Source organism: Sus scrofa, chromosome 13 (assembly GCF_054392235.1).
Source record: "Sus scrofa isolate SSC_HxYL_T2T_F1_AM1 chromosome 13, Sscrofa_HxYL_maternal_Yorkshire_Landrace_v2.0, whole genome shotgun sequence".
Classification (NCBI taxonomy): Eukaryota; Metazoa; Chordata; class Mammalia; order Artiodactyla; family Suidae; genus Sus; species Sus scrofa.
The window spans coordinates 15989546-16008183 of NC_139395.1; the positions used below are offsets into that span (position 1 = coordinate 15989546).

At 37.9% G+C, this 18638-nt stretch overlaps 1 protein-coding gene across 6 annotated transcripts in view; it reads right to left on the bottom strand.

Moving 5' to 3' along the window:
• NEK11 (NIMA related kinase 11) overlaps positions 1 to 18638 on the bottom strand; it is a 293211-nt gene that overhangs the window by 114357 nt on the left and 160216 nt on the right. The window contains exon 13 of one of the 6 annotated variants that reach the window (XM_084991787.1): positions 2511 to 2611. The exons of the other annotated variants lie outside the window; for them this stretch is intronic. Within the exon in view, the coding sequence (XP_084847913.1) occupies positions 2526 to 2611 (86 nt within the window). The 3' untranslated portion in view covers positions 2511 to 2525. Of the gene's footprint in view, positions 1 to 2510; positions 2612 to 18638 lie in introns of those variants that run through there. 6 annotated transcript variants of the gene reach the window in all.

The following is an 18638-nucleotide window of genomic DNA, read 5'->3' on the forward strand; positions in this document are numbered from 1 at the left end:
AATACTGTCAATATGACTATACTACTCAAGGAAATCTACAGATTCAATGAAATCCCTTTCAAATTACCAATGCCATTTTTCAGAGAACTAGAACAAAACAGTTTAAAATTTGTATTGAAACAAAAAGACCCCAAATAGCCTGAAAAAGAAAAACGGAGCTGGAGAAAACAGGCTCCCTTACTTCAGATTATACTACAAAGCTGCAGTCATCTAAACAGTATGGTACTGGCACAAAAACAGAAATATAAATAAATGGAACAGAATAGAAAGCCCAGAAATAAACCTAAGCACTTATGTTCAACTAATCTATGACAAAGGACGCAAGAATATACAATGGAGAAAAGAAAGTTTCTTCAATAAGTGGTGCTGGGAAAACTGGACAGCCACTTACAAAAGAATCAAATTATAACACTTCCTAACACCATACAGAAAAATAAGCTCAAAATGGATTAAAGACCTAAAGACCAGATACTATAAAACTCTTAGAGGAAAACATAACCTGAAGAATCTTTGACATAAACCACAGCAATATCTTCTCAGATCCAGCTCCTAGAGATATGAAAATAAAAACAAAAATAAATGAATGGGACCTAATTAAACTTAAAATTTTTTGCACAGCAAAGGTAACTATAAATAAAACAAAAAGTCAATGTACAGAATGGGAGAATACGTTTGCAAATGATGCAACTGACAAGGGATTAATCTCCAAAATATACAAACACCTCCTATAGCTCAATATATATACAAACACACACAAATGACACTGTCAAAAATGGGCAGATGATTTAAATATACATGTCTCTGAAGACTTACAGATGGCCCTAAAACACATGAAAAGATTATCAAGATCACTAATTTTTAGAGAAATGCAAATCAAAACTATTATGAAGTACTACTTTATACCAGCCAGAATGGCCACCATCAAAAAATCTACAATAAATGCTGGAGAGGGTGTAGAGAAAAGGGAACCCTCTCATACTGTTGGCAGGAATATAAATTGGTGCAACCACTATGGAAAACAGTATGAATGTTCCTCAGAAAACTAAATATAAAACTACCATATGATCCAGCAATCTCACTCGTGCACTTCTATCTGAATAAAACCATAATTTGAAAAGATATATGAACCCCAATGTTAACTGCAGTATTATTTACAACAGTCAAGATATGGAAGCAACCTAAATGACCATCAACAGAGGAATGGATAAAGAAGATGTGGTACATACATCCAACGGAATACTACTCAGCTGTAAAGAAGAATGAAATAATTCCATTTGCAACAACATGGGTGAACCTAGAGATTATCATACTAAGTGAAGTTAGAGAGTCAAAGACAAACATCACATATCATTTATATGTGGAACCTTAAAGAAGGATACAAATGAACTTATTTGCAGAACAGAAATAGACTCACAGACTTTGAAAACAAACTTATGGTTACCAAAGGGAACAGGTGGGGGTGGAAGGGATGGGCTGGGGGTTTCGGACTGGCATGTGCACACTATGGTATATGGAATGACTGGCCAATGGGGACCTGCTATATTGCACAGAAATTCTACCCAATATTCTGTGATAATCTATGTGAGGAAAGAATCTGAAAGATAATGGCTGTGTATACATGTTTAACTGAATCACTTTGTAGTGCAGCAGAAATTATCACATTATAAATCAACTATACTTCAATAAAACTTTAAAAAATGAAAAAAATGAAGTGAGATTATTACTAAGGCTTCATGCAGCTGAAGATGTTAAAGTGCTGTCAAAATGAAGCCTCTGCCTTTTTTTCTGATTTTCCTTTGGCTGTGTTTCCTCCTTAATAGACACTTGGGTCCCTTGGGATGCACTGAGCAATTTGTTATGTTGGCAAGGAGAACACATTGTGAGCCAAATAGGATGTTCTCTCCAGTGAAATCCTGGCACTATAATTTCTCTTTCCCACCTCCTTTCTCCTAGAAAATATTTGTTTCCAATTGGCAGCACCCCTCTGTTAACTGTCCAGGTGTAGGCAGTCAGGAAACTGCCAGAAGATGCTTGTTGGTACTAAGATCCTCCAAGCTCACCAATGTGAACAGGCAATCTGAATACTGCAAGATTGGTCAATAATCACAAAACACAAGGGACATCTACTGCATTGATACTGTAGGCATGGCTTCATCTAATTTTTTTTTCTTTTGCTTTTTTGCTTTTTAGGGCTGCACCATGGCATGTGGAAGTTCCCAGGCTAGGGGTCAAATCAGAGTTTTAGTTGCCGGCCTATGCCACACAGCCACAGCAACACCAGATCTGAGCCATGACCAACCTACACAACTCATGGCAACACCAGATCCTTTAACCCACTGAGCAAGGTCAGGGATCAAACCCTGGTCTTCATGGATGCTAGTCAGGTTTGTTACCCCTGAGCCACAAGAAGAACTCCCTAAATGTTTTTAGTTAAAGGAAGTGCATGTTATATGCACCAGTTTAGGCAAATATTTGTGGTCCTACTCAGGAAAAGCTTCCACTGCAATATTGGATTTTCCAGCCATTTACTGACCTGGGTACTTCCTGTTGAATGTTGATTTGGTCTTGGAGAGCAACGTAAACCCACATTTAAAAGGAACTCTTTTGTGGCCTATAAAATACAGAAAAGCTTCCATTTATATGTCCCCAAAGTAGTAAGTAATAATAATAATTACTTACTTTGTATGACCCTTCATGATTCACAAACTGCTTTCACATATATTCTGTCACCTGAGGCTCCCTCACTACATGATATGAGATAGGAGGGTTATCCCTTCACATCTAGACAAGGAACATAATATTTAAGACTCCTCAACCTTTTCAACTTCAAAGTGAAAGGGGCAGACCCCAAGCCATGTTTTCTAATCCCAGATCTAGTGCTCATTTGTGGTACATCATATTAATTATAGACTTCTACCCTCTGAAGGTAACATTCAGTTTGCTCACATACAAATGCAACCACACCTGCAGAAGATGATATTTTAAATCCATTACAGCCTCCACTTCTTTTCTATGTGCCAGTTATTTCCGTTCTTCTCAACCACTGTCCCCACCACACACACACCACTAACTGCTACAGAGCACCTTCAAATAATGTCTAGAATCCTGGCCAGAAGTTAAAATGTAATTTTTTGAAATGTGAAGTCACTAGAAAGCGTCTTCAATAAAAATTGCTTGGATTAGTTATGTATCCCTGCCTAACAAATTACCCCCAAACCATGGCTTAAAACAATAATAAATATTTATTATCTCCCATGCTTTTTCTGTGAGTCAGGAATTCAGGAGTCACTTGGCCAGGAGGTCCTGGCTCAGGGCTGTCCTGAGGTTTCAGTCAAGAAGTCATCCCGGGCAACAGTCATCTGCAGGCTTAATGGGAACAGGAAGAGCCAACCCTAAGCGCACCCGCACGGCTCCTGGCAGGAGACTTCAGCTCCCTGCAAACAGACACTCTCCCTAGCCAGGGCAGCTTGAGTGTCCTCACAGCATGGCAGCTGGCTTCCCCCAAGGGAAGTGACTCAAAACAGCAAGGCTGAATGAAGCTGCACCATCTTTCCTTTGGAAGACACACTCTGCAATTCCCACACCATCCTACTGATGTCACAGGTCAGTCCTATTTAATGTGGCAGGGAAGGACCATAACAGGGGCATGAATATCACTAAAGGCCATCTTGGAGACCTGCCACCAAAAATAACCTAGAAGTTCATCTTTCATTTTTTTTTGAGAAAAATATTCATTTTCTCTTCACATATAAATAGGTAGATTGTTATCTTGAAGTTATATAATGAATCAGTGACCGACTTTATATTAGAACTTTCTCCCAATATCCAAGTTGGTAATAACTCTACCTTTAAAAGATTTTAAGTAGAAAAACATACATGTAACAAAATTTTGTTCATGAGTAGGACAAATTTAGATTTGAATAGTCAGATCCTATTGAAATTTCACATTGTTCCCCAAATGGTCAAAATTTTATTTAGGGGAGTAAGTTTATAATTATTTTCAGCATCATATCATATTGTCAGAATGCTACATATTCAGGAGTTCCCGTCGTGGCTCAGTGGTTAAAGAATCCGACTAGGAACCATGAGGTTGCGGGTTCAATCCCTGGCCTCACTCAGTGGGTTAAGAATCCGGCCATGAGCTATGGTGTAGGTCACAGACGCAGCTCGGCTCTGGAGTTGCTGTGGCTCTGGCGTAGGCCGGCGGCTACAGCTCTGATTAGACCCCTAGCCTGGGAACCTCCCTGTGCTGCAGGTGCAGCCCTAGTAAAGACAAAAAGACAAAAAAAAATGCTAAGTATTCACATAATTTATGGGGAGAAAAATAACACAAAACTCAGATGCACTCTAACCTACATAAAAATGAGTACAAACTAACTAATTAAACAATGAAATGTCCAGAAGGAAGGAAGGATCTTGATCAGAGATATTTTAATGTGATCTACATTAGGCAGAGTTTTCCAGGGAAACAGAACCAATAGGGTGTGTGTGTGTGTGTGTGTGTGTGTGTAAATATATATGGGAGGCAGTTAGGAGAGACACAGAGGGAAAGACATAAACAGAGACACAGGTTTATTTTAAGTAACTGGCTCTTGCAATTGTGAGGGCTGGAAAATCCAAAATCTGCAGGGCAGGTCAACAGGCTGGAAATCTAGGCAAGAGTTAATATTGCAGCCTTGAGTCTAAAGGCCATCTGGAGACAGAAGTCCTTCTTCCTTGGGAGGCCCCGGGTTTTTTCCTAAGTCCTTGCTTGGACTGGTTAGATAAGACCTGCCCATGCTATGGAGGGTGATCTGTTTTATTCAGTCTACTGATCTAGTGTTGATCACATAAGAAAAATACCTTCACAGTCAACCCCTGGACCACTGTTAGACCAAATATCTGTGCACCACGGCTTAGCCAAGTTGACACATAAGGTTAATTCTCACAGCATCTAACAGGAATATTATCTTCCAACTTGGGTTCTGAGAGAGAGGGTGAATGAAGTTGGCAAAAAGAACTCAGATCTCCCACTCAGATTGCTAGAGTCCTATAAGGTAGAATTCCAGGGCATTTCCAGTACTGAGGGACATCTCATACCTAAAGGTTGACTCGGGAACATATACTTAGGTAGAGAGCAAAATTTACTGTCTACCTTGCAAATCCCTTGGTCTCTAAGAGTTCATGGTAAACTATTTACAGACCTTTCAGAAAATCCCATTCTCTTCAATTTGTTTGCAGTCCTCCAACCTCTTTAGTGAGACTGATTGGGTATTTGAGTCAAACCCCTCATGCCTACCATGAACAGTCCTAGGTGAACAGCAGCCCTCAGAGTGGAGCCTGTGGAAGCTTCCTCCTGACAGGTGTGGGTCCTCTTTGCTGAACCACGACCACAGAGAGTAATGTCCACACAAAAGGCTCAGGGATTCATCAGAATCATTTCCTTATCAATTAAGGATGCTGTGAGTTGAACAGTGGCCCTGTGACAAAAACAGAAGCCTCAGAAAATCACCAGAATGAATTTTTTAAGAAGCTTAATTCAGCACAAACTTATAAGAAAAATTCTAGGAGCCCTCCTGTAACAGCCAGGAATTACTTCCAACTTTTTGAAAAACTAGATGTCTTAGGCTGGATTGCCCAGAAACAGATGAGGATTTTGGTCTAAGTTTTTTTTTTTTTTTAATTAGAAAAGGGCTCCCAGAAGACACTAGCAGGGGTGGGAAGGGAGATGGGGAGCAGGAGGCCATACAGGAGGGCAGTATGGAGCAGTCCCATAAGAGGAGACCTTGGCTCAATCCCACAGAGCCTGAAAGAAGCTGGCAGGAGGCACTGAAGTGTTTATACCCTTGCACACAGTAATCACTTTAAAAAGGCTGCTTCCAGAGAACTGGGAGGTGGGAGTGGAGCATGGATTTCCAGGCACTCTGGCCCTCCTTAAGTACGTCAGTGAGATGCAAGAGAGCTTTGCTTTTACAGCTTTGGGGAGAATAAGCAGACTCATGAGAAAGTAGAAGCCCAAGCGTGAACTGTGTTTAAGATATAAATTTACACTCCTCATGTATTGTGGGATTTCCTGAGGCACTGATATTAAATTAGTGTGAAGCAGTTATACAAGATGCCTGCCAGGAAAAAAAGAAAAAAAGAAAAGAAATGACTCCTGACTCCAAACAATCTGATGTTTAGTGTTTGCTCCAAGAAAAATCCCCACTGAAGATAAACTCAATCCAAAATTACTTGCACAGTCCAAATAAAGTTGCAATGAATGTAAAACTTTGCAAACTTATAGGGCTATTTATAGAGGATAAACTACTCTGGATGAAAATTCTGGGTCAAGAGCATTCCAGTCAGATAAAGAATCTTTCTTCCAGATTTGTGCATGGTTTGCTCTCTCATTTTATTCAAGTCTCTACTAAAATGTTATCTCCTGAACAAAACCATAAACAGGCAATATAGAAAATAAATATCAAGCAAATACTTAAAAAACTATTAGCTAGGTCAAGATATTTAGAATTAACCAGTGCCCCAGAAATACCACCCACATTCATAAATTCCGTATCCCTTCATTGTTATAACCCTGTTCTTCACCTTCGAAATAACCTTTTTCTTTAATAGTAAACACTTTCTAGATTTTCTTTACAGTTTCTAAACTTGATATAATTCCTAAATGATATAGTCTGATTTATGTAATTTGATGGTTATGTAAAAATAATTTTACTTCAGGGATTCTTTTGGTCCTGGCTCCTTTTTAAATATTATGTTTACAAGATTTATCTGTGTTGTTAACAAACCCAGCTGAAGTCTGTTTATTTTTATTGCAGTGCATCATCCAATCATATAAATACAGAACAATTTATTTGTTATACTATTAGTAAACATCTGCATTGTTTCTAGTTTGGGGCTAATACAGCATTCTTGTGTATAAACATGCATATGAGTTTGCAAGAAATACACCCAGGAATAAAACTTCTGAGCCATATGGCATGCATACTTTCATCTTTATTAGGTGACGTAAGAGCTATTTTTCAAAGAATAAGCACCAATTCACACTCCCAATAATGGAAGTTTAATTTGTCCTTGCAGTTTCACATCCTTGATAACACTTGGTATTGTCAAACTTTAAATTTTTGTCCATTTGAGTGGTGTACAGTGGTGTCTCAGAATGGATTTTAGTTTTTATTTCCTGATTTACTCGATATATAATTACAAGTAGGAAATTATTTTCTTTTAGTATACTGAAGAGGTCAATGACTTTTGGCTTCCTTTATTGTGATTAAGTCAGCAGATAGTCAACTGTCATTCCCTTGAAAATAATTTGTTTTTTTCCTGCATCTTTGATTGTCTGAATTTTCAATATGATGTATCAAGCTGTAGATTTATTTTTGTTTTCCTACTTGGCATTGGTGGATCTCGTGAATCTACTGAATGATTTCTATCATTAATTGTGGAAAATTCTCACCTATTATTTCTTGAAATATTATTTATATTTCCTTTTGAAACTCCAATTAAATGATTTGAGATCTCACTGTTTCCTCCATGTCCTTCACCCTTTCATCTGTAATTTCCATGTTTTATCTCTCCATGTTATAAAGTCTATGACCTTTCTTTCCATTCATTAATTTCTGCTTTAGCTGTGTCTAATCTGTTATTAAACTCATTCATCGAGTTCTTAATCTCAGGGTATTATATTTTTCACTTCTATAAGTTCTGTCTGGTTTTTTTTCCAATGGGCTGTATGACTTTTATCTTATTTCCTGCAAATATGTTCAAGCTTGTGTTTGTTTGCTTATTTATTTAAATATAAATAGACTATTGTTTTATAGTCTATGTCAGATAATTCCAGTATCTCATATCTTTTGGGGGGTATATATATGTTAAGTCTGGTGAACACTTTTGGTATTACTGAGCTTGCATTATCAGAAAAAGAACTCCATTGTGCTTTATAACTATATCTTATTTCCATTTGCTTTTTACAAAATCATTTTCTAACTTCTCTTCCAAAATGTTGCATTCTGTGAGGTATGTTTTTTAAACTACTGTATCCTCAACATCTAGAATAGTACCTTACACATAAATTTTTAAACTATTAAATGAAAATATTCTTTTTTTAAGCATGCTTTTATTTTAATTTAATTTTATCTTTTGCTTTTTGCTTTTTAGGGCCAAAACCGTGGCATATGGAGGTTCCCAGGCTAAAGGTCCAATCAGAGCTACAGCTGCTAGCCTATGCCACAGCCAGAGCAATGAAGAATCCAAGCTGCATCTGCAACCTATGCCACAGCTCATGGCAACACCAGATCTTAATCCCCTGAGCAAGGCCAGGGCTTGAACCTGTGTCCTCAAGGATACTAGTCAGATTCATTACCACTGAGCCATGACAGGAACTCTAAAAATATTCCTTTTTATATAATGATTTTTCCCCATTATAGCTGGTTTATAGTGTTCTGTCAACTTTCTACGGTACAGCATGGTGACCCAGTTACACATACAAGTATACAATCTTTTTTCTCACATTATCATGCTCCGTCATAAGTGACTAGATATAGTTCCTAGTGCTACACAACAGGATCTCATTGCTTATCCATTCCAAAGGCAATAGTCTGCATCTATTAACCCCAAGTTCCCAATGAAAATATTCTTTTAAAATATGATAAAATATTTCTTTAAACTATTATGCCATTTGATCAACAATGTATTTAACAACCCTATTTTTTCCTCCACACTCTTGTTAACATTGTATATTCTCAGTCTTGTAAATATTTGCCTCCTTTACAAAAAGTGACATTATAGTTTCAATTTTTATTTATTTAATAATTAATGAGATGAATCCCTCTTACTAACCATTTGTGCATGTCTTCATGAAATTATTTGGTAACTTCCCTTTCTCATTTTTCTTTTTTCTTTCTTTCTTTTTCTTTCTTTCTTTCTTTCTTTTTTTTTTTTTTTTTTTTGTCTTTTTGCCTTTCCTAGGGCCACTCTTGCAGCATATGGAGATTCCAAGGCTAGGAGTCTAATCCAAGCTGTAGCCACAGGCCTACACCAGAACCACAGCAACTCGGAATCCGAGCCATGCCTGCAACCTAAACCACAGCTCACAGCAACGCCAGATCCTTAATCCACTAAGCGAGGCCAGGGATCGAACCCACAACCTCATGGTTTTTAGTCAGATTCGTTAGCCACTAAACCACGATAGGAGCTCCTCATTAGGGTTTTCTATGGTACAGTGCAGTATAGCATAGTATAGATTAGTATCATCTGAATATAATGACAATTTTATCTCTTCTCTTCTGATTTGGATCTTTTATTTATTTTTCTTGTCTTATGGCTGTGGATAGGACTTCTCAAGACTATACTGAATAGAAGTGATTAGAGTGGGCATCCTTGTCTTGTCCAGAATTTAGCAGGAAGGCTTTCAGCTTTTCACTGTTGAGTATTATAATGGCTGTGGGTTTGTAATAAATGGCTTTTATTATGTTGAGACATGTTCCTTCTTTCCCCACATTGGTGAGTTTTATCATTGAATTTTATTGAATGCTTTTTCTGCAGCTATTGAGATGATCATGTGGTCTTTATCTTTCCTTTTGTTAACTGGTGTATCACATTGACTGATTGGTGTGTATTAAACTATCCTTATGACTATGGAATGAATCCAACTTGAACATGGTGTAAGATTGTGTTTATGTATTCTTGGATTTGGTTTGCTAATATTTTGTTGAGTATTTTTGCATCTCTATCAAAGATATAGGCCTGTAGTTTTATTTTTTTTTTTTTTGTAGTGTCTTTGTCTGGTTTTGGTATCAGGGTGATGGTATCTTCATAGAATGACTTTTGGAGTATTTCTTCTTCATTCTTTTGAAATATTTTGAGACAGATAAATCCTTGTTCCTATATTTGATAGAATTCTCCAGTGACCATATGGTCCTGGACTTTTTTTCCAGGACCACCCCCGCCTCTTTTTTTTAAATTACTGATTCTATTTCACTGTCAGTGGTTGATCTATTCAAATTATCTGTTTCTTTTTGACCCGCCTTTTTTTTTTTGGTAGGCTCTTTGTTTCTAGAAGCTTGTCCTTTTCTTCTAGGGTGTACAATTTGTTGTCATACAACTGTTCAAAGTATTTTCTTATGACGTTTTGAATTTCTGTAGTATTGGTTGTTATTTCTCCTCTTTCATTTATTCTTCTGTTTATTTAGCTCATCTTTCTTTTACTGGTGGTGAGCCTGGCTAAAGGTTTGTCAACTTTGTTTTATTAAAAAAAAAGTTCTTGGTCTTATTAATCCTTTCTATTATTTTTTATTTCTATCTTATTTCCTCTCTGATCTTTATTTCCTCTCTTTTGCTACTTTGAGTTTTTTTGTTCTTTTCTTAATCCTTTTAGGTGGTAGGTTAGGTTGTTTATTTGAGATTGTTCTTGTTTCCTAAGGAAAGGCCTGTATCACTATTAACTTCTCCCTTAGAACTAATTTTGCTGCATCTCATGGATTTTGTAAGGTTGCACTTTTGTCTCCTTTCTTTTCTTTTCTTCTTCTTCTTTTTTTTTTTCTTTTTTGGCTGCCCCATGGCATATGGAGTTCCTAGGCCAGGGATTACATCTGAGCTGCAGTATGGCCTATGTTGCAGCTGTAGCAATGCCAGATCCTTAACCCACTGTGCTGGGCCAGGCATCAAACCTGTGTCCTAGCACTGCAGAGATGCTGCTGATCCTACTGGGCCATACTTTGAACTTTTGTAAGGTTGTGTTTCCATTGTCATTTGTCTTGAGATATTTTTTTATTTCCTCATTGACCCATTAGTTTTTTAGTCTCTGTGTGACTTTTTTCCTACTTTTCTCTCTGTAGTTGATTTCTACTTCATAACATTGTGGTCAGAAAAGATGCTTGAAATAATTTCTATTCTCTCTCTCTCTTTTTATTTTTTGCTTTCTAGGGTCACACTTGTGGTATTTGGAAATCCCTAGGCTAGGGGTCAAATTGGAACTGTAGCCACTAGCCTACGCCATGGCCATGGCAACGTGGGATCTGAGCTGCGTCTGTGACGTACACCACAGCTCATGGCAATCCCAGATCCTTAACCCACTGAGCGGGGCCAGGGCTTGAACCCACATCCTCATGGATACTAGTCAGGTTCATTACCACTGAGCCATGATGGGAACTCCTTAATTTGTTAAGGCTTGTTTTGTATCCTAGTATGTAGTCTATTCTAGAGAAGGCTCCATAGGTGATTGCAAAGAATATACATTCTGGTTTGGGTTTTTCTTTCCTTTTTGTTTTTGATGTAGTATTCTGTAGATACCATTTAAGTCAAACTCTTCTATTGCATCATTTAGGATCTCTGTTGCCATACTGATTCTCTGTCTGGAAGATCTGTCCATTGATGTCAAAGCAGTGTAAAGTCTCCTACTATTATTGCACTCTTGTCAATTTCTCCCTTTATGTCTGTTAGTATTTGTTTTATTAATTAGGTGCTCCCTAAACTTGCTCATTTTTCTATTGGGTTATTTTTCCTTTTCTTATTGATTTATGAATTGAAATACAGACAGATATCATGTATTTTTATGAACTATAAATTGTATACATGATAAGAATTATACATATTTTCTTACTTTGTTATTTCTCATTGTCTTTTAATTTTATTTATTATATCTTTTGCTATGTAGACGTTTTTGTGGTTTTATATAGGCAAATATACTTGTCTTTTATGCTTTCTGGATTTATTTCATAACTATCAGAAATTTATTACTCTAAGATTATAAAATCATTCTCCAATATTTTCTTCTTTGATTAATGTTTTATACATTTAACATTTTAACCCACTATAATTTATTTTCATATGCTGTATAAGGTAGGAATCTAATTTTTATTTTCAGACATGCAATTTTTTCAAGGTCACTTATTTAAACGTATTTTCTTTTTTCCTTAAATAAAGCAATACCATTTTCATACACTAAATTCACATATATATTTAGGCAGATTTCTGGATTCTTTGCTTTGCTCTGTTCATCTATCTGGTTATTGCTGCATTTTTCTGGGAAGTCTTATGGACTGCTTATAAAGTCTTTACAAAAGCATTTAAGAGGTTTACATCACAGTAAAAACTAGGTATTTTTATGTAAACTAATCATTTTTGTATTTTATTTACTATTTATTATAAAAAATAATAATTTTAACTTACAAAGGGCCTTCAATATAATACCTCACATGGTCATTGCATTCATATGAAATGTGTTCCCATTCATTCATTAAGCAAATATTTACTAAGCACATTTTACAAATCACTAATTGTACCTGTTACTAAGTATAGAAGTGATCAAAATTGACAGTGCCCCTCATCTCATGAGGCTTATAGACCAAAATAGTTGATAAAAATTTCACATGTGTGTATATAAATTTCCTATATATTCATATTTCATTATACATTACTACAACTGTTAAAGGTGCTATAAATGAAAAGAACAGGATTCCAACATCAATTCACTATACAACTGCAGAGAGCATCATTCACAAAATAGTCTGTGGGGGGTCCCTGCTGCTATGCCAGGCACAGAGGCACAATTGTACGTAGTTGTCCTGGGTGCTACTGTAAGTAGGAATGACATATGGTACTGTGTAGGAAAAACTCACTTCTCTTGTGTGTTTCTCCTTTGCTACTCACACAGAACACTTCTGACACTTCTAGTCACCAAATGTGTGTAGGGTTTTCTCCCACCAAGCAATTCTAAGCAAATCTGGGTGTCCTACATTTCAATTCTACTCTGACATTGTCTACCTAGAACCAGCATCTGATCCCACAAGTTAAGGGCTCAGTCTCACAAGATTGCTTGCCTCCACTTCAAATGCCAATCACAAGTCCATGTTGCCACCTGTACTTTTGGCCAACCAGTTTTAGATTTGTGTTCCCTTGACCCCCTCTTTGGGTTCAATAATTTGCCAGAATGGCTCACAGTACTTAGGGAAAGTTACTTACATTTACCAGTTTATTATAAAAGGTATGATAAAGGATAGAGATGAACATTCAGAAGGAAGGGATTGTATGGTAAGGAATGTGGCAGGGGTATGGAGTTTCCGTGCCCTCTGGGGCACCCCACTCCACCAGCACTTCCATGTGTTCACTACTCAGAAGCTCTCTAAACCCCACACTTAGAGGATTTTATATCAGGATTCAGTTCATAAGCATAATAAATCTCATCAACTCTATTGCCAGACCCCTTTACTCTCTGGACAATGAGGGGCGGGGCTGAAAGTTCTAGGCTTCTAATCATGGCTTGGTCTTTCTGGTGGCCAGCTCCCATCTAGGAGCCCACCAAGAGTCACCCCATTAAAACAAAGGATGTTTCTATCCACCAGGAAATTCCAAGGGATTCTGGAGCTCTACATCAGGAACCAGGGTCAAAGAGGAAATACTGAACAAAAGATGATCCTCGTGCTCCTCTCCTTTAGGAAATTCCAAGGGATTTAGGAGCTCTGTGTGCTGGAAATCAGAAGCAGAGACCAACATATAGATGTTCTATTCTTTCACAAGATCTAACTTACATGTGTGGCTCAGGGTAGGATTCTCTGAGAATATGGCATTTAAACTGAGGCTTGATGATGAACAGGCATGAGCTAGGTATACCATGAGAAAATATGTGGCTTTCAGAAAAGATATCATTTGCAAAGGATCTGGGATAGGAAAGATGCGGACACATAGCTGGACCAGCAATGATAGAGTGACCAACTATTCCAGCTTTCAGTGCCAAAGACTGGGATGGCCAGTCATCCTAACAGGAGTGAGACGTAGTGTGACACTGGATGAGGTTGGGGGAGGAGGGAGAGCAAGTAAGCAGGAGACTTGTAGATGGTGTGAAAGATTTTCAGTTTTGTACCCAAAACACAACAGAAAGCCATTGGAGGGTTTTAAGCAAGCAAGGACAAATTCCAATTTACATTGTTTCATTTTTTTGTCTTTTTCTAGGGCCACATCTGCGGCATATGGAAGTTCCCAGGCTAGGGGTCTAATGGGAGCTGTAGCCGCCAGCCTATGTCACAGCCACAGCAACGCCAGGTCTGAACCACATCTTCAACCTACATCACAGCTCATGTCAATGTCAGATCCTTAACCCACTGAGCAAGGCCAGGGATTGAACCCACAACCTCATGGTTCCTAGTCAGATTCGTTAACCACTGAGCCACGTTGGGAACTTCCTGATTTACATTTTTAAAAGATCATTTTGACAGCCATATAGAGAATGAACCTCAGTAGTTGGAGGCTGCAAACTAGCTGAAGACAAGTACAGAACTTCCACTGAGTTGATGACTACCTAGACTTGGCAGCATTCCTGGTAATAGAACCTTACATTCTATTTCATAGATGACATTGGTGAGACTTAGAAGTTAGGAAACTTGTCTGCCATCACATAGACAGCATGGGAAGCTAAACTCAACCTCAGGTCTCCTGACTCTGAATCTCCTTATTTCTCACTATACTGTGCAGCCCCCTTGTTTTATGTTTATTATATAAAAACAAAGTTGAGAGGATTCATCCAATTGCATGATCCTGAGTAGGATAAAATTTCTTAGAGAAATAAAGGGGGAAAATAGCTATTCTATTTTATAAGTTGTGTGGTCTCTTTTATGTAACCAATTGTAAAGCTCAATTTAAAACACAGGCAACCTGCTGTATAATACAGGGAACGGTATCTAATCATTTGTGATGGAACATGAGGGGGGCTAATATGAAAAAGAAGAACATATATATATGTATAACTGGGTCACATTGCTGTACAGCAGAAATTGATGGAACATTATAAATCAACTATAATTTTTTAAAAAAGGTACATCTCATGTTAAGTGTTATTACACAATAAAATGATTTTAATGAAAAAATAAATAAAATAAAACACAGGCAAAACTCACAGCTAAAATAATTTGATAATTATTAACAAAATATTAGAAAAGATAATTTTATATAAGTTTTACAATGCAAATGGCATGAATATTGTATTGCTTCACTTAATAAAATGAAAATGATTATTTGAAACAATGGGGGAGAGGAAAAATTATCATTGTTAAAGTGAAAAAAATGTTATGCATTTCTGACCTACAATTTGAATTAATAGGACCCTATTGAAAAGGCCTAAGAAAACATAGGATTCAATAAATCTTGACAACAGATGAGGTGCATACACAGAAAAACAAATTTGGAACCAACAGTGCTTTTGCTGTGCATTCAACTAGAAGACTAGAATTGTGTTTATTCCATCTGTACATTAAGTACCTTTGTCAAACGCACCTAATTTTTCACAGACCATGCAACTAAAAATAATTTTATATCGTCTCAAGAGAAAATAAAACAAAATAGGAATGTATTCACTTAAGAATATAACTAGACAAACTAAAACAGAGATAGCTATATGTTTAATTTATCAATGTTGACATAGAAAAATCCATCAAAAGACATGCTCTGAAATCCATCAAAAGACATGCTCATGGAGCTCATTTCCCTGTCACCATAACTCCCAGTGCCTGGAGGTTTTATCTCCATGACAGTGACAGCTGGAAATCAACCTGCTCTAAAGCAGTGATTGCATTTCCTGATCCTTCAGCTCTCTAAGGACTATTTTTCTGAAAAGCTGAAGAGTAATACAAAATAATTAATCTCACAATTTGCATCATATTTAGGATTACTCAGTGATGAAAAGAGGCTAGACTGGCAAACACTGGAGCCTGGTGTTTGGGTGATTGGTTTAGAAACTTCCAGAGTCTTTAGAGGAAATATGTAAGCGAATGCGTGCAGCAAATATGTGAATGTGTGCAGTGCACAATTAACCTTGCAGGAGGCCCCTCAGACTGTTTCAAGATCTTGCATCCCACTTAACACATAAAATGATGTCATTAAAGCATCAAAGTGCATCAACACAGTAAGAGTGCAGATTTTTACAGCCATTACAGTGACACTGGCAACATTACTTCTGCTTATTAATGATTTCACACCCATGAAATTTAAATAGAGTAGGGTTTTTACCCTAGAACACCCTATTCACAAAAGGGGCTCTTGCTACTTCATTATCTTTTTTCCAGTTTATTAAAAATTTATTTAACGGGGCAGTACAAATGGAGAAACTATCCATGAGATCCAGAAACTTTTCCAGTGTCTCCCTTCATGCCCAGAGGAACGGTTCTCACAGAGTAGTCCAGAGGATCTGGGAGTCCCTGAGACACCTTCAAGGGACTCCAAAATGTAAACCAACTTCATAAAAATATCAAGATTATAATTTTCCTTTTTCATTCTCCTTCACTCATGAGTAAACAGTAGAGTTTTCCAGACACTATGTGACATGTAGTAACATCATGACAGTCTAAATGCAAAGCAGATATGAGAATCCAGCTGCCTTCCATGAAGCCAGTAGTTTTTAAAAATTGTAAAAATGTGGAAGTGGAGCAAGATGGCAGAGGACTAAGAGGTTCCACACATCTCCCACAAGCTCATCAAAAAAACACATCTACATGTAAAACTACTCACACAGAACATCAACTGAATGCTGGCAGAAGAACTTAAACCTCCAAAAAGGGCAAGAAACTCTTGACATAGCTGGGTAGAACCAAAAAAAATGAGAGAGAGAAAAGGAATCAGGACAGGACTAGCATTCCAGAGAGGGAGCCATGAAGGAGAAAAGTAACCCACCACCTGGGAAGTCACCTAACTGACAAAACATCAGCTGAGTCAGCGGGACCTCAAGGTTGCTGAGAAATGCGTAGCAGTTGGACTGAGAACAGCTAAGCAGAGTGAGAGCCGTGGGACCTCAAAGTTGCCAAGAAAAATGCAGGAGTTGGACTGAGAACAGCAAAGCAGAGTGAGAGCCGCAGAGACCATCTGAACCACCAGCCTGGACCCCACAGCCTGAGAACCTTGGGCGGGGGCTGGGTGCTGAGACTCAGGCTCCAGAGGTCCTTGCTGCTATTTAGAGCCCAGGCACTGACTGCTGGCCCTACCTATTGCCTCCTTCTCCCTGAAAACACACTGAGCATCCTGGGAACAACAGCCTGTTCACACTGAAGAAAGAGACAGCAAATATTCAAACTCCCACACCAAAAATAAATAGTAACCCCCCCAAAAAAATACAAAGGGATATTCTGGCATTGAAGTAGCCTTAAAAGACTACAGTTTGGCTTCCCCAAACTCAAGGAAAAAGAAAAGCAAGCAAGATGAATAAGCTCAGAAACCATTCCCAGTTAAAGGAACAGGAAGATTCACCTAAAGCAGACAACAATGAAACAAACCTCTGCAGTCTGACAGATATTGAGTTCAAAAGGGAGGTATTGAGGAGTTCCTGTCGTGGCGCAGTGGTTAACAAATCCAAATAGGAACCGTAAGTTTGTGGGTTCGATCCCTGGCCTCACTCAGTGGTTAAGGATCCGGCATTGCCATGAGCTGTGGCATAGGTCACAGATGCAGCTCGGATCCCGCATTGCTGTGGCACTGATTTAGGCCAGCAGCTACAGCTCTGATTCAACCCCTAGCCTGGGAACCTCCATGAGCTGTTGGAAGCGGCCCTAGAAATGGCAAAAAGACAAAAAAAGGGGGGGGGGTATTGAAAATACTGAAGGAATTAAGAGAGGATATGAACAGTAATGCATATTCCTTTACAAAGGAACTAGAAAATATAAGGAGGAGCCAAGAAAAACTAGAAAATTCATTTGCAGAGGTACAAACTGAGCTTAAGGCACTAAAGAGCAGAATGAATAATGCAGAGGGACAAATCAGTGATGTGGAAGATAAAATAATGGAAATCACCCAGTCAGGACAGCAGACAGAAAACCAAATGAAAAAACATGAAAGCAATATAAGAGACCGATGGGATAATATGAAATGGGCCAACCTATGCATAATAGGAATTCCAGAAGGAAAAGACAAAGAAAAGGGGATTGAAAATATATTTGAAGAAATTATGGCTGAAAGTTTCCAAATTTAAGGATACTGCTATCAAGATATAGGAAGCACAGAGGGCTCCAAACAAGTTGAATCCAAACAGGCCCACACCAAGATATAGTATAATAAAAATAGCAAAAGTAAAAGATAAAGAGAGGATCCTAAAGGCAGCAAGAAAAAAGCAAAACATTAATTATAAGGGAACCCTCATAAGGCTATCAGCTGATTTCTCTACAGAAACACTACAGGCCAGAAGGCAGTGGCAAGATATATTTAAAGTACTGAAAGGAAAAAATTTACAACCTAGAATACTCTATCCAGCAAGAATATCATTTAAATTAGAAGGGGAAGACTTTAGAAGCCATCTCTGCAGCAGGTTGACTGCATGGTATCACAGGGCCTCTAACTAGTCACCTTAGTCTTGGCCCTAAAAGTGCCAGAGTTTTAATGCTGGCAGTTTGGATGCAGTAAGGTGCTTCCTTGAAGTGAAAAGTGAAAATTCTCCACTAAATAAGGACAGAAAGAATGTCCGATGCTGAGGTTGCTGAGACCTATGCATCCCTGGGGGAGAACCCAGGTTATTTTTAAGAAGACAATAGAGGAAAAGGGAAAAGAAGAGTATACATTGTAAGTCTTCTGAAAGATAGGAGCCGCAAGGAAGTACTGGGCTTTTTTCTCTGCAACCTCAGCATCTTGTGGTATTGTAAATATGATGTTTCAGAAAGCAGTAGCTAGGAGACGGGATTAAGATGGCTGAA